Source organism: Hippocampus bargibanti, linkage group LG02, assembly GCF_051943395.1.
Source record: "Hippocampus bargibanti isolate YZ-2025 linkage group LG02, ASM5194339v1, whole genome shotgun sequence".
In the NCBI taxonomy this organism is placed as follows: Eukaryota; Metazoa; Chordata; class Actinopteri; order Syngnathiformes; family Syngnathidae; genus Hippocampus; species Hippocampus bargibanti.
Genome location: NC_142735.1, coordinates 25,484,404 through 25,512,356, shown reverse-complemented (window position 1 = coordinate 25,512,356; position 27,953 = coordinate 25,484,404). Strand labels below are relative to the sequence as shown.

Genomic DNA, 27,953 nt, shown 5'->3' with positions numbered 1-27,953 from the left:
CATAAACTAAATCACAGTCTGACACTGAAACAATTTGGCAACAATAGAATTACATTTCAAGCCTCGTTGGACTAAATGAATGAATTTTGGCAATTACTTATGTAATATTATATATATTTTTCTTCCCCCCCTATCCCCTTTTTTCTTTTTTAAATCGATAAACTCTGATAGGGGAATTCTTTTAAAGCTTGTTCCTGCTACCGTGCTTCAAGGGATCCAAGGGCCATCATCTTAACTAGCTGAAAATGAGTCAATGTAGTAGAATAAATAGCCCTTTGTGAGAAGTCCTCAAGGTGTGGCGAGCGTGTGGCTTTGCTTGATATAAATCACGTGTCAACATGACGCCACTACCAACCGGAGCCGCGTCATTCTGTTGTCACCCAGTGTGCTTTCCGTAAGCTTGTTTTTGTCGTTGAGGCGCTCCTAAAAATTGCGTTTGTGCCAGTGATCGAAAGGTACACTCTGCGAATCAATATAATCTGTCTTTGTGTACGACGACGAACTGCACTAACGACCATGTGTGAAATGATCTTTTCTTTCATTTCAAACACTCCAAAAGTACCTGGAGATCCTTTGTTTTATGTAGGTGAGTTCTGTTTAAAAATTGTGTTCAGACAACGCTAGATCACCTGCAAAATAAATAAATAAATAAGAAAATCGCATACCATGCTGCACATCAGAATAAATCTACTTATTTCTCGCAAACCACCAATAAAGTGCTTCTACCTTGTGTCTAAAACCGATACAGTAAATACATATGCACAGGGCCAAATTGTTTCAGTGAAACAATGGACCACGACTGTCACTGTCCATTTCTATGGCGACACTTGAACTCCACGAGACCCAAAAGCAAGTATACTGATTAAGGCGCAAGTTTGTATGGTGCTATGCTACACTGAATTGCTCCAGAGTGGTGCTTCAACAACAGCTCACACATGACCGGAACTGCAAATTTACAGTAAAATGTCTTACGAAGTTTCCCCAACTGTTGTTACAAGAGCAATGCAACACGGCCTTTTTTGTGTGTGTATGTTTATACTTATCCTGTGTACAAATTCCCTGCTTATTTTTGTGTCATAAATCATGTAGTCTGCACATAAAAACATTAAGAAATTCCAGGCACTGGCTCTGATTGCATTAAGCACAACTTAACATTTTAAAGAGTTGCACAAATTGCAGCAGCCAAAAAGAGACGTGTGTGTCTATATGTGTGTGTGTGTGTGTGTGTGTTTGTGTGTGTGTGTGTGTGTGTGTGTGTGTGTGTGTGTGTGCTCACACATTGGTACCTCTACTTATGAAATTAATTTGGTCTGGAAGATTTTTCTTAACTCTTAAAAGGTTTGTAAGTCGAGACACGTTTTCCATGTAAACGCCCTAATCCTAAACCACACCAAAATTCGGACATAAATGTTTTAAGAAGCATAAAAAAATGGAACAAAATATGTAACAAATACATGTTACAAATACAGAATTGCACAATAAATAAGTTGTGAATAAAGTAAAAAAATAAATTACAAAGAATACCTTCTTTGAAATTTCTCTCGGAACAGGAGGCACACATTGAAGCATTTCGTAATTTGAGCATTTTGTACGAAGAGATAAGTAGTGGTAACATTGTGTGGGTGTGTGTGTGTGTGTTGTCGATACAAATTGCTGTAACCCCAAAAAAAATTCTTGCTGTAGAATGCAAAGGCATAATGCCCGCAAATGAACCCATTGGACAATAAGGACGGCATAAATGAGTGGAAGGGCTTTGACGGTGTTCCGTCGCAAAGACACAAAAATCATGTGTTCTTCAAATGCTAAAAGGACAGAAACGGCCAAACTCACATCGCATTGAATTTTCTGCCCGCCTTTTCTTGATGATCCGAGCGTCCGAATGGGAAAACAACCGAAAAACAGTACGACAACCAGCTAGGATAGATAGTCAGATGCCTGACATTTGCAGCTGAACCACGTGGCTGTAAACAAGAGTCAACTACAACCCTCCGGAGAGTCAAAACCTTGTCGTACATCTGCGCGCTTCCTTTATTTTTTTTTTTCACTGCAGCAGCTCTGTCTTTTTCATAGGCGTAGTAGACTCACCTTCGCCGGAGTCAGACACATTGATCGGACTGTCCCTGGAGAAAACCTCAGTCGATTCCCTCCAAATACAGTCAGCGATGGTCTTGAAGGAATGATTGCCGCATTTGGGACGGACCTTCTGGGAAGCATTGTTGACAATCTGTCGGCTGTTGGACGTAGCGATCTTTATCTTGAGCGCGGCGTCCACGCGGTCCACCACGGTGTATGTGCCAATGCTGCCGTCTTCAAAGCCAATGATAATGTTTAGGGCTCTCTGGGAGAGTGAAAGGAAAGTGGGTGTCTTGTATAAGGAGCACGTTCCGATACTCTTGCCGTCAGCAAGTCGCATCACAATCAGATTGGACACGACGCCGGCATCGTCGTCCTCGTCGCAGTTACGGAAGCAGACGTACACGAGGTAACGGCCGTCCCGTGATAATTTCTGACGCCAGATGATGCCGGCGGCATGGACGAGCCTCAGTTTCCCATTGTGCAGGTCTAACACATTGATATTCTCGTCACCTTTGGACACAATTCCTTGTTTGCCGTTGGGCGAGATCTGGAAGTCCTCGAGATTTTTCAGGAAGTTGGCTGGCAGCTGGACGCGCCTGCAGACGGCCTCGTCCGCCACGCTCCAGATGAAGACTGTCTCCGTGGATGTGATGAAAACGACGCAGTCAGGGCAGTCGGGAATAAGTTTGAAGTTGACAATGGTGATGCCGTCGTCGCACACAAACTTCTTAGACACGCTGCCCGACCACAAACTGACGGCCAGGAGCTTGTTTTTGGAGGTGCCCACCAGAAATGTGTTGGCTGTGGTGATCAGAGCATTCTGGAGATTGACCAAGATGTTGCATACTTTGTGTCCAGTGGCCAGTCTCCAGACTCTTGAGGCGTTTTGTTCACAGAGCGAAACAACAAACTGGTCGTTGTGGGTGATCAGCATTTGGCATATTCTCTGTCCGTTGATGCGAAAAATGTTCTCCCCGCTGTTGGTTTGCCAGATGTACTGACTGCACTTGTCGTCAGATGTTACCATGAGATCCCCTGAGGAGGTTAGCACACAGTTCTCCACTGTGCCCTCATGCTTGAAGACTGTCTCAATAAATCCAGTGCTGAAGTTCCACTTGTGGACTGCTTCCGAACCATCCATGGTGAACACATAATCCTCTCTGCCAGACAGCTGCAGTGTATGGATCTTCTTGCCCGTTTTGTCAATATTGGACATTGCGGTGATTATGTCAATGTCCCATACGGACAGCACTCCGCTGCTGGCAACAGATAGTAGCAGGTTATGGTGGACCGACTTGGTGAGTTTGACGATGGCCCCCGAAATCTCGATCAGGCTGGCCATGCATTGCCCACTATCCCTCCTCCACACAAAGATGGAAGAGGTGTTCTCCATGGAGGCCACGATACTTTGCCCGTTCTTGGAAAGCACCGCAGCCACAAAGCGCTCACTCCGTTTTGCTTTGAACTTCTCCACCATTTTCCATACCTTCGTATCGAGAACCTCAATACTTCGGGCCTTGCAAAGCAAAATTGAGCGCTGGTCTTCCGAAAGCTCAATGCTTACCACTTCGCTATCATCACCTCTGCAGTCGTAGTCCTCCATTAGACGCGGAGTGGTGATCTCTTTGGTGTTCCATACGGACAGACTCCCCTCGTTGTCGATCATCACCATTTGGTTGATTGTGTCGAGGACAAGAATGGACTTGACAAAGCCCCCCGAAAACTCGGAGGTCACGGTGGCCAACTTGTCACCATTTCCCAGATGAAAGATGGACGCTGTGTTGAGGTACTGTCCACAGAAGGCATACATTCCATCTGGTGAGCACTGGACGCAAGTCACCTCATACCAGCAATGGAACTGATAGAGAGGCCAGCCGTAAAGTAGGTCAATGACGTTGACGTCTTTACTGGCCTCCAGCCAGGCTAAAGCGTGGTGAGTTGACAGAGTAAAGCCGTTGATAAAGGCCACTCCACCGGTGACGCCACCGTGTTTGGAGCCCTTGATTTCAACCTCTGACAAAAGGCAAGATTTATGATTATCATAGATAAGGAGCGTGTTTTTTGTGGTGGCCACAACTAAATACTTCTCGTCGGCCGTTAGCCTGATACCCAGCACGACCGATCTCGCCGTGTCGATCTGCCGTAGCAGTTGTCTGCTCTCGACGTCCCACGTGCTGACAGAGCCATCTTCAAGGGCAACGAGGACGATGTTTGGTGCGAGCGTGGGCAAGATCTCGACGATATGCATGTAACTGGAACTCAAAGGCAGCCTCTCCGGACTGTATGTGACATCCATTGAGGAGTGAAGAGGCACAATGGAGCAATACTTGGGGCCGTCCTTGTCGCACTCCAGGAGGAGGTGTCTCAGTTTGGGCAGGGAGGTGACAACTGGCAGCAGCCTCTGTTGCAGTTCGGCAGAAAGCGATGCCGGGTTTTTCAACACCTTGACCTTGATGCTGCGAAGTGTGGCGGACAGGAACTTCAGCTCTTTTTCTTGGGTGTAGCTGTATGCCAATTCGATGTCATTTAAAGCCTTTTCAAACTGTCCAATCTTGATCATTGTGTACAGCCAGCTGAAGTTCATGATGACGCCAAACATGAGGTCATCGGTACGGCCGCTTCGAGTGAGGTGGAACACCAGCTCTGTCATCTTCCTGTGGTTGACAAAGAAAATATCTGGTTCCAGAAGGTTGCACTGGAAGACCCAAGGCTGCTCCGGTGTTTGCCTGTCATATGAGTACTTGTCAGATGACGTTTTCTCATGGGATTGTTGATGGTGGGGATTTTTGTGGTGCGAAATGTTTTGGGACGTAAAATGATTGTTGTCATAAGTGAAGATCTTCTTACGGCCCCCTGACCACGCCCCCAGGAAGTACTCTGCCAGAAGGCTGTGCATTTGATGGACGTCTTCTTCATTGCTGAGGTACAGCTTCTGGGCAATGAGATGCAGATGCCTGTTGGCCCAGACCATCAGGGTGACGTTACGCACCTGGCGTTCCACCAGGTAACCTTCCAGCTCTTCCTTGAGCCGAGCTACCAAGTCACAAGAAATCCTTAAGGGATTTTTGAGGTATGATACCACAATAACGTCACCGAGGACAATGTTGTCCAGGGAAAGTATGTCCTCCAGCTCAATCTCAGTTAACCCCGCCTTAGCCATGGTGATATACCCCAACGCCCGAAAGACAAATCGTTGCCCCAAGTTGTTCTCAACCGAATAGAATAACTGTTCTATGCTTTCGTGCACCGTTGAGCACAGAGATTTCTCATCCACATCCTTGTGGGACCTCCAGTGCACAACCTCTCTGTAGATTAAGTTAACAAACATCGGCAGTGTACACTTTGCCAGAGCCTCGTTCACATAGATTTGTTGACCCGAGGTGACTTTTCGCTTGACACCAAGTAACTGTTGCTTTAACGTCTGGCTGCAGACCTTGCGGTCCCTCTGTATTAACTCCACGTAATTGTCCTCATCATGGATAGCGTGTCGGAGCTTCTGCAAGATTCCGTGTTTATTGGGCAAAGTTGACACGACGATGCGGACTGTCCGGGGGAGTTGTATTGGGAGCCACCACAGTTTGCGCGCTTCATCAGCATCTGACAGCTGCTCCAATGAATCCAAGATGACAACTAAGGGCCTGTGAAAGGAGGATTCTCCCAACAGGTTGATTAGGAGCTCTCTCATTTCCTGGATTTTGTGAGGCAAAAAGTGAATCAGGCAGCGGTAGTTTATTGCAATCTGTTCGCAGATGCTCTGGAGAAGGGTGCGCAAGTCTGTGGAGGGTTGACTGGAACCGATGAAACGGACGATAACCACGGGATCAGTTTCGGGGCCCATCTCTTTTTGCAGCCACCCGTAGGCCTAAAAGACATATTTGAGACATTTTTTAAGTCCCTTGCCCCCTCATCTGCTTGAATGACTACTAAAAATGGCTCACCTGTTTGGCCACTTCAGCAAGTAGCAATGTCTTTCCCGTGCAGGGTCCACCATGCACGACGAGCGGACTCATCCTACCCCCTTTAGATGGCAAAAGGTACTCTTGCACGTAATCCAAGGACTCGGTCTTGTACTCATGCAGCGCCGAGTAAGCTTTACAAAGCGACAGGTGCTGCAAGATCTCATCATACAGAGGGTCAGACTCTGTGTCAAAGTTCTGCTGGACTGTGGCCTGAATTATATCCACCATGTCCTCATAGAATTGCTTACATAGTCCCTCCACATAGTTACTCTCCACTTCCTGGGAGTAGCCAAGCTTCATGTCACAGTGCGTGACTGAGGAGTAAACACGGAGGTTGGACGCGGCCACCACCGTCGGTATGAACTCATCTCGCACCTTCAGCAATCGCTCATGCGCTTCCTGGTTGCGCATGATGCGGTCGCCGCTCACCACAATGTCCATGTAGCGGGTCATCTCGGGGATTTTTGCGAAGCGGTCAAAGTTTGAAATCTTACGGATGTAGCAAACGCATTTCCTGAGAAAGGCGGGAGTTTGTTTTCCGAGGGCAAAGTCTAATTCATCTTCCAAAGCTGAAATACAAAGGAAAGAACCATGAAGAAAATATTATGCGTGATTATAATCCCTGTCCAAACCTCAATTCAAACTAAACTGGCCAATATTTCCCTGCCAATTAGAAAGCGCTTACAGAGTTGTAGCTTAAGTATACTGGCCGACATTCTCAGATAGGAGTCCAACAGAGTTCTTTCAAGAGATAATCTGAAAAGCTTTCGTAACCATTTTTGCCAGTGAATACACCAATCCATTGAGCCTCATTTAAAAAGAGCTAAAGATGATAACAGCGAATTAAGTGTAAAAGACCCCCTCCCCCACAAAGAGCACGCCGACTGAAATTCTGCCACTTTCTCCGATGTTGTTTTCCTCACACTGTAGCAGACAAATTAGATACAGGAGACACAACTTTTGGAAGGAAAAGTTGGGCCTTCCAGGAGATGATTCTCCACAGAAAACAATCTTCAACAAGCACGCCTGACACTAACCGGAGCATAGGAATTTCCTGGCCTGAGTGCTTGGCATTGTCCCCTTTTCTTGAAGCAACAGAACCGCCGTACGGAAGATACGCTTGATCTCCTCCGACACTTTCCTCCAGGCCTTGTCATTCTTGGTTTTGGCTGCACGGCTGGACTCCATCTGAGTCGGACAGTGAGCAGGGGAAAAGGACAGATTGACTTTACCATGCAGACTCGCACCACATGCACGATCGCTCGACATGTGCTGACGCGAAACAAATTATTTGCAAGTACGCTTTGCAAGAAAAAGTGTGAAGCGTTTATATGAGGAGGTTCATCCTAAGAGGTGCTCACAGAGTTCTGGTAGTTCTTCAGCATTTGGGCTTTGGGTTTGAGGTAGTATGCGGGCGGCACAGAGTTTTCATCCCTGCAGTACCACTCGTCCAAGATGTGTGTGTCCAGCCCTGCTTCCACCGCAGCGTCCAAGATCATCTCAAACTCTGCCGATTCCACTTCCCCTGGCACTCGAATGCTGCCGTACTTCTCTCCCACCAAACCCTGGAAGAAGACAAAAAGAATTGAGGGTGCCACAAAATCTCCTCATAATATATGTACGTCATTATTAATTGTAATATTTTGCCGCTAAACATGTATAGTAGGTGCTTCAGTGCAATGGTCCCTAAAGTTATTTTTGCTCCTCAGGCAAAGAGGACCGGCCTTTTTAACTAAACCTGTGTGACAACGGTAGACTTTTCAAAACTTAATAAACACCAATCATGCTAAGAGGAACGTCCTAGCTGGCCGTAACACTTTGGGGGTTGCTATGCGTGCCTTCAAAATAAGATACACCATAAATACAAAGTGCATTCCAAAATGCAGAAAACTGTAAAAAGTAATGTGGGTTATTTATTCTTTCTGTGCGACTCAGTACTAAATAACACATGAACCTGTACTGGGTTTTTCACATTCTTTGGGGTGCCATCACATCCAGTATCCGCCTAAAGGATCTGGGTCATTCGTTGCTCTACTTCAAGGACAACCTGAGAGAGAAACGAAGCCTTCCGCTACACGACTGGCTGATCTTTACATCCTGTGTAGCGGCATGCGTCTCGCCTGGGGCTTAAGAGGCAAAACTCCGAGTCAAGGGACTGGAAAATGACGCTGGCGTGCTGGTTGGCGAGGCTGCCTCGAACCCTGGACAAGCCGGGCTTGCACTGGTTGCCTTGGCAATTGCAGCCGGAGATGCGGAGAATGTGGCGAACAAAGTTAAACCCCCCCCCCCCCTCCCCATCTATGATATTGATACACATCCACATAGTGTTTGTTTCCAAGGAATAAATCAGTTTGACAAATTCCAGATTGAAAATAGCAAGAAAATGGCAAAAGTTAGACAAATGCTCCTCTGTGCCAAATATTGGACCGTCAAGCTACAGTGTATCTGATGAGCTGCAAAGGGGAAGGCGATCCATCAATCAGCAAAAATCGTATGTATTGATCTGGTATGTGGTTTTGAGCGGCGACCGATGTGCAATCATGACATCGCACTCAAGCTTCAAGTGATTGATTTCCTGAAATTTGGAATGTGGGTAGATTGTTTTCCACATTTGGGCTCAAAACTCCTGGATCGTGTTAGCCTCACGTTAGAAAGAAAGAAAAAAAATGTGGTTATTTTATTCCCAACAATTTTATTTCATTGGGAGAAAAAGTGGAATAATTAAAGCTTAGATACATCCTTGGGGCGTTTGTCGAATATTTATGATTATTATTTTCACACGGGGTGGTTTGAGTTGAGTCCATTAAAGAGCTCAAAATGATGATAAAGAAGAAGAAAAGACAGTTGCCGCTCATTGTCATGCTTTCCATCACCATGCCAACCCTTTGCAATCACCATGGAAACATTTATTGACAGATTACAGAAAATACCTCCACCCCACTACTCTCACCCACCCCTCGTCCAGGTGTGTCTTGCGTGTAAACTACAGCCTTACACACACTTTGTAATTTCAATTGAGGAAGGATTACGTGCGATGGGTTTTGGAGCACAAATTCATGAAATGATAAGCACAGCTGAGGGAGGTAGCTCGCGGGAAAAAATTGATGAGGAAACGCAGCTCTACTAAAAACATAAACACACCCTGTTTAAAAAAAAGAAAGAAACCAAAATGACTTTCTTATCACCAAACCATTGAACAGGGGTTTGTTGACTTTCGGATATCTGCTGTGTGTTGTTTTGCACGCTTCAGGTGTATTTGCCCCAACAGCGGTGCAACAATGACCGGGGTTAAATTGTTGAGATTGCAGGCTAGAGGGCGAAAGCGGACAGGACGTCACTTCTTTTCATTTGGTCCTTTAGCTTGACGATGACCGGCTTGTATATCCTGCAGTGTCATCGCCCTCTATTGCCATCGCGCGCCTTTGTTTAAGAACGACGAGGCTACGTTCATGTTCGATAAAAGCAAGGTTACACGGGATTCTTTACTATGTGGCAGCCATTTACAAATCATCTCATGTCTTTTCAATTGGAGACAATTTGAAAATCCCTCCAAAGTGACAACAATTCAAGTTAACAGCAAAATGAGGTCCCTCCCCGGGGGGTGGGTTGACCTGTATGTTTTTGTAATGTGGGAGAGAAATTGTAGTCCCCGGAGAAAACCAGCGCAGGCACGAGGAAAACATGCAAACATGATAACTCCACAAGGGGAGGCTCAGGCCCGGAATCGAAGCGATCGATCCACGCACTGTGAAGCGGCCTTGCTCACCACGTGTCCACCGTGATGTCTATATACTGTACAGTCAAACCTCAGTTTTTGATCAGAATCTGTTCCAGAAACCTGTTTGAAAACAGATTTGGTCAAAAACCAAAACAGTGCCCATGATAATCAATTCAATTGATGTCTGCTTTTTTATCCTGATTGAACAACGCCTGCTCACAATGAAACGCTACATGAGGTCACAATGAGACACGACACAAAGAAGTGATGTATAAGGAAATGTAGTGGTGCATTCAGGCGCTCAGTTTATTCGAGAACCCATTTTCAGTTGTTGGTTTAAAAAAAAAAAAAAAACAACAACAACAACGACATTTTTGGTCAAAAACCGAATTGGTCGAGAACCCGAGACGTTCCAAAACCAAGGTTTGACTGTATTTTGGTGCGCCCCGAATGAGCAAACGTCATGATGCAATTGAAATCGACGAATTGCGAAGGCAAAGGGGCAAAGCTCAGCCAGAAGGAAGCTCGATTTTGTGCTCTCGAATGCCGTTCATGCTGTCCTACCAATAATGCATTGCTTCCTCCATCTCACCTCCAGAAAAAGATCTGTTGGATGTGAATAATTCAGCATCCATTACTCTACCTGTCATCTGTGCCCTTCTTTCTCCCTCATCGCCCCCTTTGCACCTTTTATGCACCTAAATTTGCTGCTGCGTCTTTTTTTTAAGTTTGCGCTACTCACAACAAAGCACGGTCCCGCTGATGTCTTCAGACATTCCTCCAGGAGCTTCATCCTGAGCCGCTGCAGCTCTGGACTGTCCCACTCCTCCGGGTCGACACCCCAGTAGAGGTCCACCACCTGAGCCAGAAAAAAAATAGTTTGAGGATTGATACATTGCCAAATAGGGTCCATTGTGATACTGCTGCAGTTGTGGGCAGATTAGAGATTGATTTGGGGGGGGGGGGGGGGGGGGGGGGGAGTGGCTCGTAGCTTGCCATATCCGTCATGGCATATCAGTGTCACTTATCCGCTCCTGCGACGGGGCCCCCGTCAGCCGGCCGCGGCCGAGGGAAGTAAATGGAGGCAGTTTATGACGGGTGTCCGCTGGGCTCCAGCAGGTGACGGCGAGGCCGCCTTGTAATCAAGAGCGAAATTAATAGTCATATCTATTCAGCCAGCGCGCGTGTGTGCGAGCGAGGGGAAGAGAAAGCACTGATTAAAATCTGCCACGTGATGGTTGCACTTCATTGCAGGGCAGAGGAACGCCAAGATGGATGAAGGTGAAAATGGCCAGTTGAGAAGCCAGGCAAGGATCCAAGGTAAGCGAGGAGGCATAAGTGAGGCTAAGAGGAAATTTATTTGAAGGTTTTTTTTTGTAAATGGAGAGAAGGCTCCTCTGGGATGGGATTTGGCAGCTTCCATCTCTCTTTTTCCCCCCTTCATGCCAATTTGCCAATCCTCCCTGTTTGATAGCACTCCCCCACTCTTGCCCTCAACGATGGTTGCTTACATAAGAGCCGGAGCAGCTTCTGCTAAGCGGCTTTCTAACGCCCTTGGAAGAAGTTCGACTGAAGCAGTTGAAATGCAGGAAAAGTCCCCCACCCAAACACCTCCAACACCCACTTATTGAATGTTAGACTATTAAACATCGGGAGAATGTTTCCGGTGTTCTACCGGAAACAAATTCCTTGTGTGTCCTACATACTTGGCAATAAAGATGATTCTGATTCTGATTGTGATTCTGAAATCAGGAGAAAAGGTTTCAGACAAATAAATAGATAAATACATAGATAAACAAACAAACCAACAAATACATAAAATAAATTAATAGATGGATATAGAAACAAACACAAAATAAAAAAGATAAATCAATAAAGAAGTAATAATAAAATGAATTAATAGATAAATAAATAAATAAATGGATATATAAACAAACAAAACATAAATAATGGATAAATAAATAGATAAACAAAAAAAACAAAACAAATAAATAGATATATATCAACAAATAAATACATAAATGGATACATCAATGGGCACATAAATACATAAATGGATAGATAAATTAAATAAATAAATTGATTGCAACTGGTTTGCTCCTTTTTGGGGTGGGTTCTTATTATAGTTTTTATTTAATTTTTATTTTAGTTCATTTTAATTCATATTCTGAGCCGGTTTTCTACTTTATAGTTTTAAAACTAGTTCATTATTTATTTATTTATGTGTGTGTGTGTGTGTGTGTGGGGGGGGGGGGGGGGGGGGGTAACATAAAACTGTCAGGCGTGCCGTAGAAAAAAAATAGCAATTTTGTGAGTGTGTAATATCTATCTATCTATCTATCTATCTATCTATCTATCTATCTATCTATCTATCTATCTATCTATCTATCTATCTATCTATCTATCTATCTATCTATCCATCCATCCATCCATCCATCCATCCATATAACATGTATGTTAAATAGGTGGGGTGGGGTTTGCATGTCTTCTTCAGCCCTGCTTGGGTTTTGTCAGAGTACTCCGGCTTCCTCCCACATTCCAAAACATTGAAAGGCTGTTTGAATACTTTTGTCTTTGTGTGCACTGCGATTGGCTGGCAACCAGTTCAGGGTGTCCCCTGCCACCACCCTAAAGACGCCTGGGCTAGGCTCTAGCACCCCCCACAGCCTTTGTGACAATACAGTGAATCGGAAAATGGATGGAAGGATGGATGTATGTGTTTAAATATATAACAATAATAATAATAATAATAATAATAATAATAATAATAATAATAATACATTTATAAGTGCCTTTCAAAACTCTGAAGGACACTTTACAATATTTCCTGTATATGGCGTCCAGTTTCTGCCCCTGGTAGGACGCAGCCTTTTTACCCCTATGCCGGCTAATCATGGCCACCGTCCACCCTGCATCATCATCCCACTCAGTCCTCAGAAAGCAACGAGAACTCTTGGAGGAAAATGAGTCAAGTGACGAGGGGAGCGGGCGGACTCGGATTTCATCAGCCCAGCATATGTGTGTCAGTGTGTGCCTCCGGACAGAGACGGGATCGTGGATTATGTGCCTGCGCGCATATTCACATGAATATGAAATCAAAGGCAAAAGATGACGAGCAATTTGACTCCCGCTGCTGCAGTGATTCATAATCCAGCTCTCGTAAACCGGTTTGCACCGAGGCGCCAATTTGTCACGTGGCATGGGCGAGGAGTAGAGGGGCCTGGGGGGTACGGTTGTGTGTTTGCACGTGTTTGGGGTGGGGGTTGTGAGAAATTGCAGCTCTTCTGCGTAAATCATTTCATGCTCATGCATCATGACAGCAAGCTGAATCACCAGACGGGCACGTGGCCGCGCAGCGCCAAGCCAAAAGTGTCTTTGCACATTTCCCTTCCCCGGCGTCGTCGCTCGGTCCTACGTCACGCACGCCAGGAATTCTGTCTCTCGTTATCTTGCCATCGCCGCCGCGCACAGACGTGTCGGGAAGAATGACACGTGCGAAATTTTCGTGCCGTTTCCTGCTCAAGAGTGTTAAATCTCATCAACGCATGCCGCAGAAAACAGACGGTTGGATTGGTTGAGAGCCTTTCTTTGATGACAAATGGGAAAGTGGGATGCCAATAAAGAGTTTGCCAGACATCAGCCTTTTCATACACCTCTCAGCTGCTAAAATATTATTTATTTATTTATTTATTTATATGTCCATCCAGCTACCCATTTATGTATGTATGTATGTATGTATGTATGTATGTATGTATGTATGTATGTATGTATGTATGTATGTATGTATGTATGTATGTATGTATGTATGCACGCATGCATTTATTTGTTTGTTTGTATCTATTTATCTATCTATCCATCCATCTAGCCACCCATTCATCCATCTATTCATTTTTTTATTCGTTTATTTATTTGTTTATTCACTCACATATTTATTTATGTGTTTATTTATTTATCTATGTATTGATTTGTGGATAATGCTAATTGTTTATTTATTTATATTTGTTTGTTTTTAAATTATTGTTTTATTTCATTTTGTAAATTGGTTAGTTTGAGAGCAGATTCATAATATAATAATAATAGTAATACTACTACTAATAATAATAATAATAATAATAATAATAATAATAATAATAATAATAATATAATTTACAGTCACAAATAACAATTGAACAACACAAGAACAATACAACCATTGATTAATTACATTTTGCTTGCTTTTAATTATTCATAAACGTTTTAGTTTAGAAAATTTCTGAAAATACACTGACCATTTTTATTGGCTTTGGTATTAGTTTTATTTTTTTGGGGGGGGCTTCTTACATTCAAATGAAAAACGTATTTTTTTCATTTACAGTAAAGTCTCGTTATATCGATATTCAAGGGAGTCCGAAAAAATATCGATATAACCGGGACTATCGATATATCCGACCCTGTTTGCATGTAATTTTCTCCGTGCGTGCATAGAAATAGTATCGATATAACCGGGACTATCGATATATCTGATATCGATATAACGAGACTTTACTGTATTTATTTACTTACTTATAAATGAATTTAGATTTTTTTCATGAACAATAATAAGTCAGACCACACGCGCCAAATCTAATAAAAGTGATGATAGCAGAAGCAGATGACATTTTGGTTCAATTACAGGTAGCTCATGAAACTGAGTCTTTAATTCCAGCGTTATCCTCACTTGAGATGTCAAAAGGATTTTGTGGATTCGATATTGCTGAGCCCTTGAGTAAAAAAAAAATCAGAGGGGGAGGGGGTGGTCATCAGCAGTCAAACGTTTTTCTTTTTTGCCACGATCGCGATGCATACTCTGTTCATCCCACACATACGAGAGGGATTTGTATTCCAGTCGACAAATATTATTGTCCACAGAAGAGGATGAGTTCATACCATAAGTGAATATTTAATATGCTCTAAAATGACTTCAGAAGGTTATTCACAAGAGCAAGTCACCGGAATTGCAATCCTGTGTAAGAATCAACGTGATCTGGCGTCGCGCATAAATCCCTCTTCGCTTTTCCAAGAACTATCTGAATGCCAAATCTCCCGCTCACTTGAGGGCTCTCCTGGATTTGTCGAAACAAACCCCCCGATAGCGATCTCTCCGCGCATACCAATGTTGATTTGCAATGCAAATGAGCTCGACGGCCACGGCGATGGAGAGAGCGAAAAGGCAGAGCGAAGGTTGCCGTCGGGCGATGACAAGAAGGGAAAAGCCCTCGCGTCATTGCGCCTTATCCACAGCCAGAATCACGCCAGGCGCCTTATCTCTGCTCGCCTTCTGTCCGCTCTAAACGACAGGGGGCCGAAGTGTGCGGCGCCGGGGGGGTCTTTCAAGGTGCTTCACATGCAAAACTGACAGGCTCTTGTTCGTGAAAGGTGGCTTGGACCGCAATGGCAAATCGCAGCCAAACGCGACTAACCTGGAATTCAATGCCATAGTTCTCCCTGCAGAAGTCCCGTAGTTTGGGGTAGACGTGCTCTTTCAGTGCGTTCCTTTCTGCCTCTGTGTCTGAAAGCGAAGGGGACAAGAAGAGTATTGTGAGAGAGGGCTCCATTCTCATGACGCCAATTGCTGTCAACTCATTTTTTCACTCGCTGCCATTCCCAAATTTATTCAGGAATTGAGGTAGAGCACCATTCCCAAATTTGTTTGGGGTTTGGGTTTTCTTGCTGATAAAGCGCTGGTCAGACCTCTGGCAATGTTTTTCCCTTCCACGATTTTTGTCCATGCTAGCACTTTGTTTCAGCTTCAGCTGTTGTTAAAGCGCTATATAAATCAATATGTAGGTATTGTATTGTATTTTGGACAGCCGCCCCCATTTCAAGCTCAGACAACTCCAGACGCATATAACTTAGGAATCAACTCCTTTTTTCTGATGAAAGATGAGAGTCTAAGGTTTCTTACGCTGAATTTAATGTTTATGTAGTCCTAAAACCCTGTCACTGGAGTGGACACATTTTTGCACATCGTCTGGCAGTGAATGAGTTAATCTAAATGAGTGAAGAGAAGTCCTGGTTAACTCTGTGAGCCATGAAAAATTGGCTGCCCAAAATCGGCTGACGCTCAATAGGTTGTCTGTTTTTAAAAATGCGGGCATTGAAAGTGTAAAAATAAATTTCAGTTTGCGTAGTTGTGGGCGTGATCACAGCCACCACCATTCACTGACATAGTGCTCCACTTTTTTTCCGGGTGCAATTATGGAGTTATATGCAAAAACGGCAAGAGCAGTTAGCTGCCGCCAGGCGACAATCATATTGAAACGTTGAATCGAGAGCCCCCGCCTTGTTGTTGTGTCCCACTCCCCCGCCTCTGTTTTTCCGCCTCTCCGCACGCTCGCCGTAATCTATTTGGACAAGCCCAGTCTCTTTCCCTGGAGGGCGCAGATGGACAGTTCAAACAAAACATGGCCGACAGGGAGACCTGCACGGAACACCCCTTCGCCCCGCAAGCGCTCGCACACACGGATAGCGAGCGGGACCGAGACGGCAAATTTAGTCTGATGTATCTTTCACCAATCTATCTTTAGCAAAGCTCGGGGCCGCGTCCAGACATGCATCTGCCCACAGCTGGCCAGCAAAATGTCACATTAAAGCGCTGCGATAATGTGCAATAAGCGAGTGTAGCAGCGCATCTCATTCAATCACAGGAACACGACGAGGAATCATGGATTGGATTGGATTGGATTTGCCTTTAATAGTCTCGCAGTGGAGAAATTTACATTTCACAGCAGCAAAGTTATGAAAGAAATGAAAGTAGAAATCATAAACATCTTCATCATTTTTTTGTTTGAAAGTTTTCAGATGAAACCGTCGAGGCTGAGTTATTGACAGCTGATGTATGCCGTGCTTAAAATTCAAAGCACGAACAAGGCAGACAAGGAATGTGTTTTGTGAGCTTGACTATTCAGCTCGTTAGCTAGCTAACATCAAATGAACAGCTCAAGAAACTTGAAAGGCAAGTTCCACTTTAACACCTACTTGGGATATTTGCACTGGTCAACATTTAGATATATTTTTTGCTACATTGACGAACACTCAAAAAGTGTGCATTTCTCCACTGACACTAATAAAGGCTAAGCTAATCTAATCAATTATGATTTGATTTATTGTGGGGCTGGTGCTGGTTTTTCTTCCTTAAATGCGGATATGTTTTGTATGTATTTTAGTTGATGCTTCTGGTAGTTTGTAGTATTTGTTTATTGGCTAACGATAATAAGATAGCGACCGTGTTTTTCAACACTTTTTTTAATTTAGGGTTGGTTTCAGCAACAGGTGGATTTTTTCCCCTGTAGAAATTACAACCAAATTTAATAGCCTGAATCTTTCAAAAAATACAAAGAATGTACTTTTTTAAAATGAATTCATTCGCTACCAGACGTGCAAAAATGTGTCCACTGCAGTTATTATTATTATTATTATTATTATTACTCGAGGTGGAGGTATGCCCTGGAAATAAGAGGAATGAAGATCAGTCGCAGCAAGACAGAATATGTGTGTGAATGAGAAGGATCCATGTACAAGAGTGATGCTACAGGGAGAAGAGGTAAAGAAGGTGGAGGATTTTAAGTACTTGGGATCAACTGTCCAGAGCAATGGAGAGCGTGGAAAAGAGGTGAAGAAGCTGGAACGGCTGGAGAAAAATCTCAGGTGTGATGTGTGATAGAAGGGTTCCAGCTAGGATGAAAGGAAAAGTGTATAAAACAGTGATGAGACCAGCCATGATTTTTAGACTGGAGACAGTGCCACTGAAGAAAAGACAGGAAGCAGAGCTTGAGGTAGCAGAAATGAAGATGTTGAGGTTTTCTGTGGGAGTGACCAGGTTGGGTAGGATCAGGAATGAATATATAAGAGAGACATCTCATATTAGAGGCTTTGGAGAGAAAATCAGAGAGGCCAGACTGAGATGGTTTGGACATGTCCAGAGGAGAGAGAGTGACTATATCGGGAGAAGGATGCTGAATCTTGAACTGCCAGGCAGGAGACCGTGAGGAAGACCAAAGAGGAGGTTTATGGATGTGGTCAAAGAGGGCATGAAGGTAGCTGGTGTGAGAGAAGAGGATGCACAAAACCGGGTTAAATGGAGGACAGTGATTCACTGTGGCGACCCCTTAAGGTAAAAGCCAAAAGGAAAAGAAGAAGATTATTAATATATAGATACATATTGATTTACATAGCGTTTTAACAACAGCTGAAGCTGGAACAAAGTGCAAACATGGACAAAAGGGAATTGCTGCACCCTGGTGAAAGGGAAAAACATTGCCCGAGGCCATGGCCAGCGCATTATCGGCACCCAAACGAGAAAAATCAAAACCCAAACAAATTCGGGAATACGTCATATTTTCAATTTCCGAATAAATTCGTGAAGGGCAGTGAATGAGTTAATCTGCCATTATTTGTATAGCCGGACATCTGACCCAAGATTTCACATGGCCGAACATTCAGCTTGTCCCGAGAGCGTTCCGATCCTTCAGTGCGGAATCTTCCGCAGTGATGCAAACACAAAGCCAGTGAGCAAATCAATAGTGGATGACCCGCAGGACGCTGAAGGCGGAGCGAGGCGGCGTGGACCAGCCATCCATGAAGGCCAGATGTTCATGCGTCTTCAGGGTCCCGCCGATTGTCTCCAATGCCGCATCGACTCACAAGCGCATCTGCTGTGTTTGCCCGTTGACGTGATTGTGGTGTGAATATCCAAGCCCAAATCATATTTTGTAATTTCATTTTTTATTTTAGTGCAAATGATGACTTTTTCATAAGATCGCATAGCGAAATATCATCAATTTTACCCGACGTTTGATGCCTCGCCTTCTGTGTCGTAAAGGCAATGGGGGAATCCCCCTCCCTTCTTACTGCTGCCACCGCCTGTAAACTGCATTTATATGTGAGCGGCGGAGCCAATGTCAAGTCTGTCCAACATCTGTGCTAGCATCTGTTGCGTGCTAAATACACCATGTAGAAATTGAACGCCCCCACCTTGTTCTTTTATATGAACAAGAGGTTCCATGAAACTCATCAGGCGTCTGAATGTGATGCTTTCCGTGACATGTGGGGAATGATGAGCTGTCGTTTGCATTTCCTCTTGGGGGCTCGTCCTTATTGTATGTACTTGTACATGCATGTTGGGCGTTGCCCTTTTTGTCCAATCAGATGTCAGCTTTGACGTGTTATCTGCGATTCCTTGAAATATGAAATATGAGCGACCTGATGAGCATTGAATGGTTTTAGGTCGTAAAATGAGTCGACCGGCTTGGCTGAATCAGATCTATTGAACGTTTGCGTTTTAGGTGGAGTCATTGATCGGTTGTAATTAGCCGATTGATCAATGATTGGAGCCTCTTCTAGTACGTTCTCAGCCCACTTTTGTCATATTTTCAAATAATTTGGGGATTTCTGTTTACTGAATTTTTGTCGATAAATTTATTAATCTACCCTCCTCCCCCATACGTTTCTATGGCCATTCACTCATTCACTGCCAAACGATGTGCAAAATGTGTCCACTCCAGTGCCAGGGTGGGTGGGGAGTGTTTGGGGGAGCTGTAACCAATCACCGATCCTATCGGAGGGTGGCCCAATCTATCAAATATTTTCAAACAAGTTTCCTTGAGCGACAGAATGTATGTGTAATTAACTCATTCACTACCATTCCCAAATTTATTTGGGAATTGAAAAGTGTGATGCGGAGCGCCATTCCCGAATATGTTCGGGTTTTGTTTTTTGTCCATGTTAGCGCTTTTGTTACAGTTACAGCTGTAACTAAAGCGCTACATACATTTTGTACAGCTAAACTCATAACTACAGACACATAATTTTGGAATTAACTCTTTTTTGTCTGATGAAAGAAGAGAGTCTAAGGTTTCTTACACTGAATTGAATGTTTATGTAGTCCTAAAACTCAATATTCTGTGGGTTCTGGAATTTGAGTGACAATGATTTTAAGCCCTTGCTAAAACATATGGTGATCAAAATGAGTGAGAAAGCTGGACCAAGTAAGAGGGCAAAAACATATTACAGTAAAGTCTCGTTATATCGATATCGGTTATATCGATAGTACTGCTTATTACGATACTATTTCTATGAACGCAAGGAGAAAATATACATGCCGCAGGATCGGATATATCGATAGTCCGGTTATATCGATATTTTTTCCGACTCCCGAGAATATCGATATAACGAGACTTTACTGTACTTTCATACGGAATGGGAGGTGGACTTTTTCTTCACAATGTCATTTTCAAAATGCGTTTGCCTCATGTGTCAGTCTACCATCGCAATACCAAAGAAGGGAAATGTGGAGCGGCATTTTCGGACTGTTCAGGGAAAATACGACATTGACTTCCCGCCGAAAAGCCAGTTGAGAAAGAGAAAGGTGGACGAACTAAAATCCCAGTTGTCCGGACAGCAGTCATTTTTCACTCAACATACTTCAAAAGCAAAAACCGCCACCGAAGCATCGTTCCGGGTGAGTCACGCCACCGTTAAAAACAACAAGTCCTTCCAAGACGGAGAGATGGTAAAAGAAACATTCATTGAAGCAGCTGACTCCTTGTTCTGAGACTTTAAAAATAAGGCAGATATTATCTTCAATCAAAGCTCTGCAGCTGTCAAGACATACAGTTACACGGCGCTGTGAAGCCTTGGCTGAGGATTTAACCCAGCAAATGTGGAAGGACATCGGAGATTGTGAGTGTTTCTCACTGCAGTTGGACCAATCTACAGATGTGAGTGACACAGCCCAGATGTGCATTTTCATTCGTCTGGTGTTTAGTGTTCTCACTGCAAAAGAGGAGCTATTGACAGCACTCCCCATGAAAAAACAGACGAGCGAGGAGAGGACATATTTCAGACTTTTTAAAAACTTTGTCGAGAAAACTCAGCTCCCAGTGTACGAATTGGTGTCTATCACCACAGATGGAGCACCTGCAATGGTTGGGCGTGTGAATGGATTTATTGCCAAGTGCCGGCAGGATGACGTTCCCAGACTTCTTGAATTACCATTGCATAATCCACCAACAAGCGTTGTGCGATAAAATGCTCAACATGAAAGAGATCATGGATGTGGCAACGAAGATCGCCTGTTCTATTAGAGCCAGATCTCTTCAAAGACGGTTATTCTGTGCACATCTGGAGAAGGCTGACTGCGACCACGATGAGTTGTTGCTACATACTGATGTGAGATGGCTTAGTCGTGGGAAATTCCTCCAAAGATTTCAAGAACTCTGTCCGGAGATTAAAGAGTTTTGCCGTGTATCTGGGCATGCAGAATACAAGCAACTAAATGATGGTCAATAGCTGTTGGACTTGGTATTTTTAACTGATCTGACAAACTTGTTGAATGACCTCAATCTTGAGCTGCAAGGAAAATATAAAACAGTGACCAATATGATTAGCTCCGTTAACGCTTTCAAATGAAAGATGCAACATTTAACCTCAAAGCTGCAGCGCCATGATTTGGCAAATTTCCAGAACCTGGCGTCAGAGCTGGAGACACAAGGGAAGGCCCGTGAGCAACTTGACGGTGCACGCTACATGGAGCAGATCAACGATTGTCTGTCAGAGTTTGACAAACGCTTTCAAGACTTTTCTTTGCTCGAGCCAGTGGCTAGATTCATGTGCTATCCTTTTCAGGAAGATGCTGAGGTTGATTCACTCACATCAAACATTGCAGCACTGTTTCACTTGAGCTCTTCTGGAGTGGAAGATGAGATTTTGACTCTACAAACCGACATTGAGCTGAAGTCCAGGGCTCATGGACAGTTCTGGAACTTACTCACAGAGGAAAAGTACCCCAACATGAGGAAATGTGCTACCTCCTTGACTGCATTGTTCGGCTCCACTTACTTATGTGAGTCAGCCTTTTCCTACATGAAGATCATTAAGTCCAAATACCGTTCCACCATGACTGATGAACATTTGGAAATGTGCTTGAGGCTGGCTGTCAGCAGCTACTGTCCGGACTATGCATCCTGGCTGATTCAATTCAGTGCAAGTCATCAAAGTAAACTCAGGTAATTACCAAAAATGTTAATAGTTATTTATTCTTCTTCTTCTTCTTTTCCTTTCGGCTTTTCCCCTCGGGGGTCGCCACAGCGAATCAATGTCCTCCATCTATCCCGGTTTTGTGCATCCTCTTCCCTCACACCAGCTACCTTCATGTCCTCTTTGACCATATCCATAAACCTCCTCTTCGGTCTTCCTTCTCCCGATATAGTCACTCTCTCTCCTCTGGACATGTCCAAACCATCTCAGTCTGGCCTCTCTGTGTATGTGTAGATATTTATTATGTAATGTATATGTAGTTATTGTGTGTGTTGTGCAATATTGGCTTATTCAGTTATGCAAGGTACATCAACATACATTGTACATACAAAGAATCCTTCATACATTTGAAAATAATTATGTTTTGATTTTTGTAGTGGGTCGATCATTTTGACTTGGTTGTTTTAGTAGCTCGTATGCTGAAAAAGTGTGAGCACCCCTGGTTTAGCTATTTATGACAATTTGGGTCACTTTAGACAGTTTTAAGAATGGAATATTGATGCTCATGATGCTTATGGCATCAATCACAACAGGGAGGGTGTGCGGCCACAGGTGGTTCAACTCATCCCAGCTTCATCCGAGGTCACCCACGAAACCCGAATTTCTGGAAAAGGACACGAACTGCCCCCCGTCGACATACCGTCGGGATTGGCGCAGATGAAGACGCGGACGCTGCGGCCGCTGGGGACGTGGTGCGGCGGCAGAGCCAGGACGTTGCCACTGATGGCCGCCCTGCGCAGCGCAGACTCCCGCGGGCAAGGCTGCCGGCTGCCCACTCCCGACGGCCACATCGGGGTCGACTTCCAGCGTGGCTGCGCACAAAAAAACGCGCGGTATTAGTGTGCGGCTCACCCCGTGAACTAAAAAGAAGGAAGGGGAAAATGTGATTGAATTTGGCCGAAAGATGTCATGGTTGTGGGTGGGGGGGGCACGGGGGGTGGGGGGGGGCACATGCAAACAGCAACGAGGTGTGTGTGTGTAGCATGCACGTGGTTTCACGCTAAACGGACAAAAAGGCAACACATAACTGGAACAGACGAGCAAGGCAAGCATCGGCCGTGTTCGCACCCCCCAGGGAAGATGCTTGCAAAACCGAATAACCACCGAGGGTGCTTATTCCGCCGGGAACAGGTGCAGCAAGCAAGTCGCCCTTTTCCAAGAGTTGCTCAATCCGGCGATGTTTGTTTGAAAAAAAGAGAGAGGGACAAAGAGGGGGTAAAAAGGGACGAAAAGTTGTCAGATCAACTCTACATGAAACCAACCCCCCGTAAAGGGACAACTAAAAGCAGCGAGGCGACGCATCCAAGGGACAAGTAATGCACGAGTCAGGCTCGATCTTCGTGCTCACATTCATCCGCTTCATTTCGCCGCTTCCGGTGTGATCAGAGCGTCGGGAGGGACAAAAGCAGGACAAAAACGCCCATCAGGGTGGTCGCAGGACGGGAGGACTGTTGCCGCTCGCTGGGCTGATGATCTCCGCCGCATCCCGCAGCCTCTGCCAGTCGAGCGGGCTCTGGCTGGCGCCGAAAGCGACGTCAGGTCGTCCACAGTTAAGACGGAAGCGAGGTTGGGTTTTCAAAATAAAGCGTACCCCGCTCTGGGGTGGAGAACATTCATCAGCGGCTATACATTCGAACAAGGGAAAAAAGGTGTTCTGTCTTGTTAACCTACTATACATGTAAAACGTCGAATTCCACAAGAGTCAAATCTTTCTTTTCGCAACTGTAATTTTGCCTCTGTTTTTTACTTTGAAAACAAACTTGGTTGTGATCAAGTTTTGATTTGGATGTCGAACTTGATATCGTAACATTGGAGTTGCTAACTCAACTGTTTCAAACCAATGGCGGGCAGTCCATGTATTTGCTACTACCACCTGTAACACGGTGGAAAACACCGCCATTACAATAGGCAGACTGGGTTATGTCTGTCCTCAGGAAGTGGCGCCACAGCTTCAACATTTTATTAGGCCATGTTGAGTCACGGTCACAAATAGTTTCCGTTTCATGAAATATTCTGTGTTGTGTTGAATCAAATCCAAACATTTGAAGCACCTAATTGAAATTTAGATCTGCTCAAGCCCACACACTCGTGTCAAAAATGTGATGCGATGTCTGCCACTTATTTTCCATTATAAGGTTAAAAGGCTTTCCCCCCTCTCTTTCTGTATTTTTGTACATAACTGAGCATCTTCATTTTTATTAAGTTCAAAGAGTTGATTGTTCTGTAGCCACAAGGGGACATAAGCCAGTGTCTTCTTGTGCCGGTCCCAAATCCGGATAAATACAGACGGTTGTGTCGGGAAGGGCATCCGATGTAAAAGCTCGGCCAAAACAAACATGCAAATCAAACCTCTGAAGATGGAGGACACTGATTCGCTGTGGCGACCCCTTGAAGGGAAAAGGAGAAGAAGACCACCTGTAACACGATGCAAATGTACTAGCTTTACAATACAATAGAAAATCTAAATGACAGCAATTTTTCATTTATGAGCTGCTAAGTTCAGCAACAAAGTTTTTTTTGTCTCGAAACGTCACAACTAAAATTACAACATATGATACAAGTCATATCATACAAGCGTTTGTCGGTCAAACTTAAAAATATCTCAAAAACCTCATATTCTCGGAACAAAAAAAGTCAAGACACAGTCAGACTTAAAAAAATATCTCAAAAAGCTGTTATTCTTGGAACAAAAAAAGTCAAGACATCCTCATTTTAAATCAGTGTGAAAAAGGCTATTAGGGACACTTGAAGGACAACCAACACCATTTTTTTGTTTTCTAACTGACATCAGAAAAACGTTTTATAGCATCTAAAATACCCAAAATACACAGGTTGATATTTTTAGTCAAATGCAAAACAGCAATAAAAATGAGTGAAAGTGTCCTAAAACTACTTCAAAATGACCTCGGAGATGCGGAGTTTCAGGAGGTCCCGCCCCCTTGTTCGTGACGTCACGCCATGACGTCTTGCCTTGCTCTAGATTCAAAACAATGGCTTCAGATTCATCCAGTTATGAATATGATTCAAATAGTTATGAAGAGGAAAGCATGATTTTTTGCAATCAATTAAAGAAGTCCTTCCATATCAATTCGAGCCGTCAGGACTCCAATGTAGCGTCCCAGAAAATGCAGCAGGTGGCGCCCAAGCTCCGTTGGAAATGGGTTGATTTGTCTGCTGGGAATTTGTGTCAACTAGTATCAAATAGTAGTCTTGGTGCAACACACAACGATTCACCATTGTGTTATTTATTTGTTTTCCTTCTAATTTCGCCATCAACATAGATCAACACGAAGTTTTCAGACCAAACAAAGTACCCAAAAGGCACTGTGTGTCGCTTTCTCCGCCAGGGACGTTCTAGTCGTGACGTCACATCAGGTATTATCATCAACTCGAAAACAAGACTTCCTGAATATTCAGCGCAAGTCTTAAAACATAAAATATAGCTACAGTAAAGTCTCGTTATATCGATATCGGTTATATCGATAGTACTGCTTATTACGATACTATTTCTATGAACGCAAGGAGAACATTTACATGCCGCAGGATCGGATATATCGATAGTCCGGTTATATCGATATTTTTTCCGACTCCCGACAATATCGATATAACGAGACTTTACTGTATATGCCGTGGAATCGTTGTAAAATACGGCAGTCATTTGAAGTGATTTTAAAAATTATGGACGTAACTTGTCCGGTGGCGTCGGTTGTCCTTTAAAGGAATCTCTGATGAAAAATTGCTGTTGATTTGGATTCTATTTAACAAGAGCACAGTGTCAAGTCACCCAGCTATTAAGATCTTGCCTCTGCAGCAAATGGCTGTGGGGAAAAAAGCCTTGTACGGAGTCAAATTCGGTCTAAATTGAAAAATAGAATTTTATCTTCAACATATATCCATTTTTATTAACAATCAGTATAATTTGCCTTGGCTGTGTAAAATGATAAGTTTAAATTGTAGTCAAATCAATTCCTTTGTATTCATTTAATGGCGAACACAGTTATTGGCATCTAGCGAAATGAAATTACGCTGAAGTGGTTCAAATAAATACCCTTAAAAATGTTTATGTAATGTTTTCCAAAAAATAAAGAAGTGTTAATAGATTTATTGTCCTGGCAGCAACTGACAGTTGTTTTGATTTTTCAATGTCCCTGTTGGAAAGTGCATTGAGTTAAAATATTAAATATTAAAATTCCTTATAAATCCCAGATTTCGTTCATAATTTCAGTTAGCCACTCCGAAGGCTTGACTTTAGGGGTTGAATGACGGGAACATTTTGGTTTGGAATAAATATTTAGCTTTTAACTCATTCACTGCCAGAATATGTGCAAAAATGTGTCCACTCCAGTGCCAGGGTTTCTGTAATTTTCACTCAAATTTGCGGACCCACAGAATATTTAGTTTTAGGACTACATAAACATTCAATGCAGTGTAAGAAACCTTAGACTCTTATTTTATAAGAAAAAATAATTAATTCATAAGTCATATGAGTCTGGAGTTATCTGAGCTTGAAATGGGGGCAGCTGTACCAAAGATGAATGCTGCCCCTTGTTGAAAGTGAAAATATATTGCCAGATGTCTGACCAGTGCTTTATCTGCACCCCTCCCCGCAAGAAAAAAACAAAACCCGAACAAATTCGAGAATGACGCTCCATGTCATATTTTCATTCCTAAATAAATTCGGGAATGGCAGTGAATGAGTCAGTGACATCAAGAAGATTGCGTTACGAAACGCACCACATAAATATAGCCAGTCGCCTTGCCTTGCTGCTCCTCAACCATTTGTGCAATGTGGTTATCGTTGGCAAGCGAACCGCTCTTATTCATGCTTTCAAAATACTCTCGCACCCGCAACATCCAAGCACATTTTGTTTCTTCGCTTGGGATTTGGCACAAAAAGAACACACAAAAAAAGGTGGTGCATCGATGCATCTTTCCTCCCCCGGTGTTTACGTTCATATGTCTGATAAGACTCCTCGCAAAGACAAAACCCAGGAGGACCCCCCTAACCCCTCCCTGCAATAAAATGAAAGCTCTGCATCGTTGGCTGTCAGATCAGTGGAATCGGAGTTCAGGAGAAAGCAACTCTGTCCGCGAAAAAAACAAAACAAAAATACACTATTTGTTTCAAGTTGAAACTCCACAACCAGACCGAAGCTCGACAAAAGTTATTTCCTGGGTATTTTTCCCAGCCGCAGGGAGCTCCTTTCATCGCGACCCAATTAAGCACTTTTTGTTTACGCTCCTACCGTGACCTTTGCCGCTAATTGATTTGTCGAGGAAGGAGCGTGTAACGCTCCACCGTACGCGCCTCTTCTCTCTTATTTCCTGGAAACTTGACGCGCCTTTATTTCACTGATGAGTCATTGTTAGCCCCGTGAAATGCACTTGCCGCTTTCTCTGCATATTAAAGCGTCGGGTTGCCAAGTACAAGCCGGACATGGTCTGACGACGTACCTCTATGGTGGCCAAAATCCATCATAAATCCTTTAATGCTGCAATAATGATAATCTGTAAACTGATAACATGATCAATTGTCCCTGAAAGCGAGCCACCCATTCCCCTTATGATCCCAACTAATTCCAATGTTGTTTAAAATATCGAATTTGAAGGCCACGTGACAGAACTTTCGGGTGTCTCAAAGCGCAGGCTGGTGTCCAAATTCTCGCCGACTTCAAATCTAGTCTTCAAATCTGGCCTCCGTTGCCATAGAGACCTTCCTGCAGCCTCGCAGGTGCTGGTCGTTCCAATCAGTGGCAGTCAAAAAGACTCCCGGCACGACCATTCAGCGTCGGGTCATTGTATGCATGTGTATGCATTGTATGCTGTGCATGTGTTTGTTTCACCTTGGCGGACTTTTACTCTTGGTTTTCTTTTGATACTTTGTATTTTTTCTGTTCAGATGATTTTGATGTTTTAGATTTTGTTCCTGCTGACTTTATTTTAATAAAATTTGTCAAACACAACCTCCTGCTCCCTCCTGTCTGCTTTTTGGGATCCACAACCACCATCAACACCTTGCAAACCGTGACAAGTAGAGCCTGGGGTTACATGATGCATCCATTAGACCAGGGGTCGGGAACCTATGGCTCGCGAGCCACATATGGCTCTTTTGATGATTGCATATGGCTCGCCGATAAATATTACAT

At 43.8% G+C, this 27,953-nt stretch overlaps 1 protein-coding gene and 1 long non-coding RNA gene across 6 annotated transcripts in view; one reads left to right on the top strand and one right to left on the bottom strand.

Annotated features, from left to right (window-relative positions):
- Window positions 1-22,392, top strand: part of LOC148902160 (uncharacterized) — a 28,521-nt gene extending 6,129 nt beyond the window's left edge. The window contains exons 2-3 of one of the 2 annotated variants that reach the window (XR_016114250.1): window positions 11,008-11,073; window positions 21,397-22,392. This is a non-coding gene — a long non-coding RNA (uncharacterized LOC148902160). Of the gene's footprint in view, window positions 1-11,007; window positions 11,074-11,227; window positions 11,475-21,396 lie in introns of those variants that run through there. The other variant, XR_016114251.1, reaches the window with a different exon arrangement.
- nwd2 (NACHT and WD repeat domain containing 2) lies at window positions 1,198-26,862 on the bottom strand. Of its 4 annotated transcripts, none has more exons than XM_088990489.1 (8): window positions 23,156-26,862; window positions 22,448-22,619; window positions 15,192-15,280; window positions 10,496-10,612; window positions 7,397-7,600; window positions 7,073-7,223; window positions 6,015-6,604; window positions 1,198-5,938 (listed from the first exon to the last, which is right to left on the bottom strand). In XM_088990489.1, the coding sequence occupies exons 1-8, from the start codon at window positions 23,168-23,170 to the stop codon at window positions 2,042-2,044; spliced, it is 5,235 nt and encodes a 1,744-aa protein (XP_088846615.1). In that variant the 5' UTR covers window positions 23,171-26,862; the 3' UTR covers window positions 1,198-2,041. The 4 variants fall into 4 exon arrangements, with proteins under 4 accessions (XP_088846615.1, XP_088846616.1, XP_088846618.1 ...); XM_088990490.1 differs by having other exon boundaries at window positions 22,836-26,861; XM_088990492.1 differs by having other exon boundaries at window positions 22,876-26,861.
- Window positions 26,863-27,953: the final 1,091 nt, after the last annotated feature.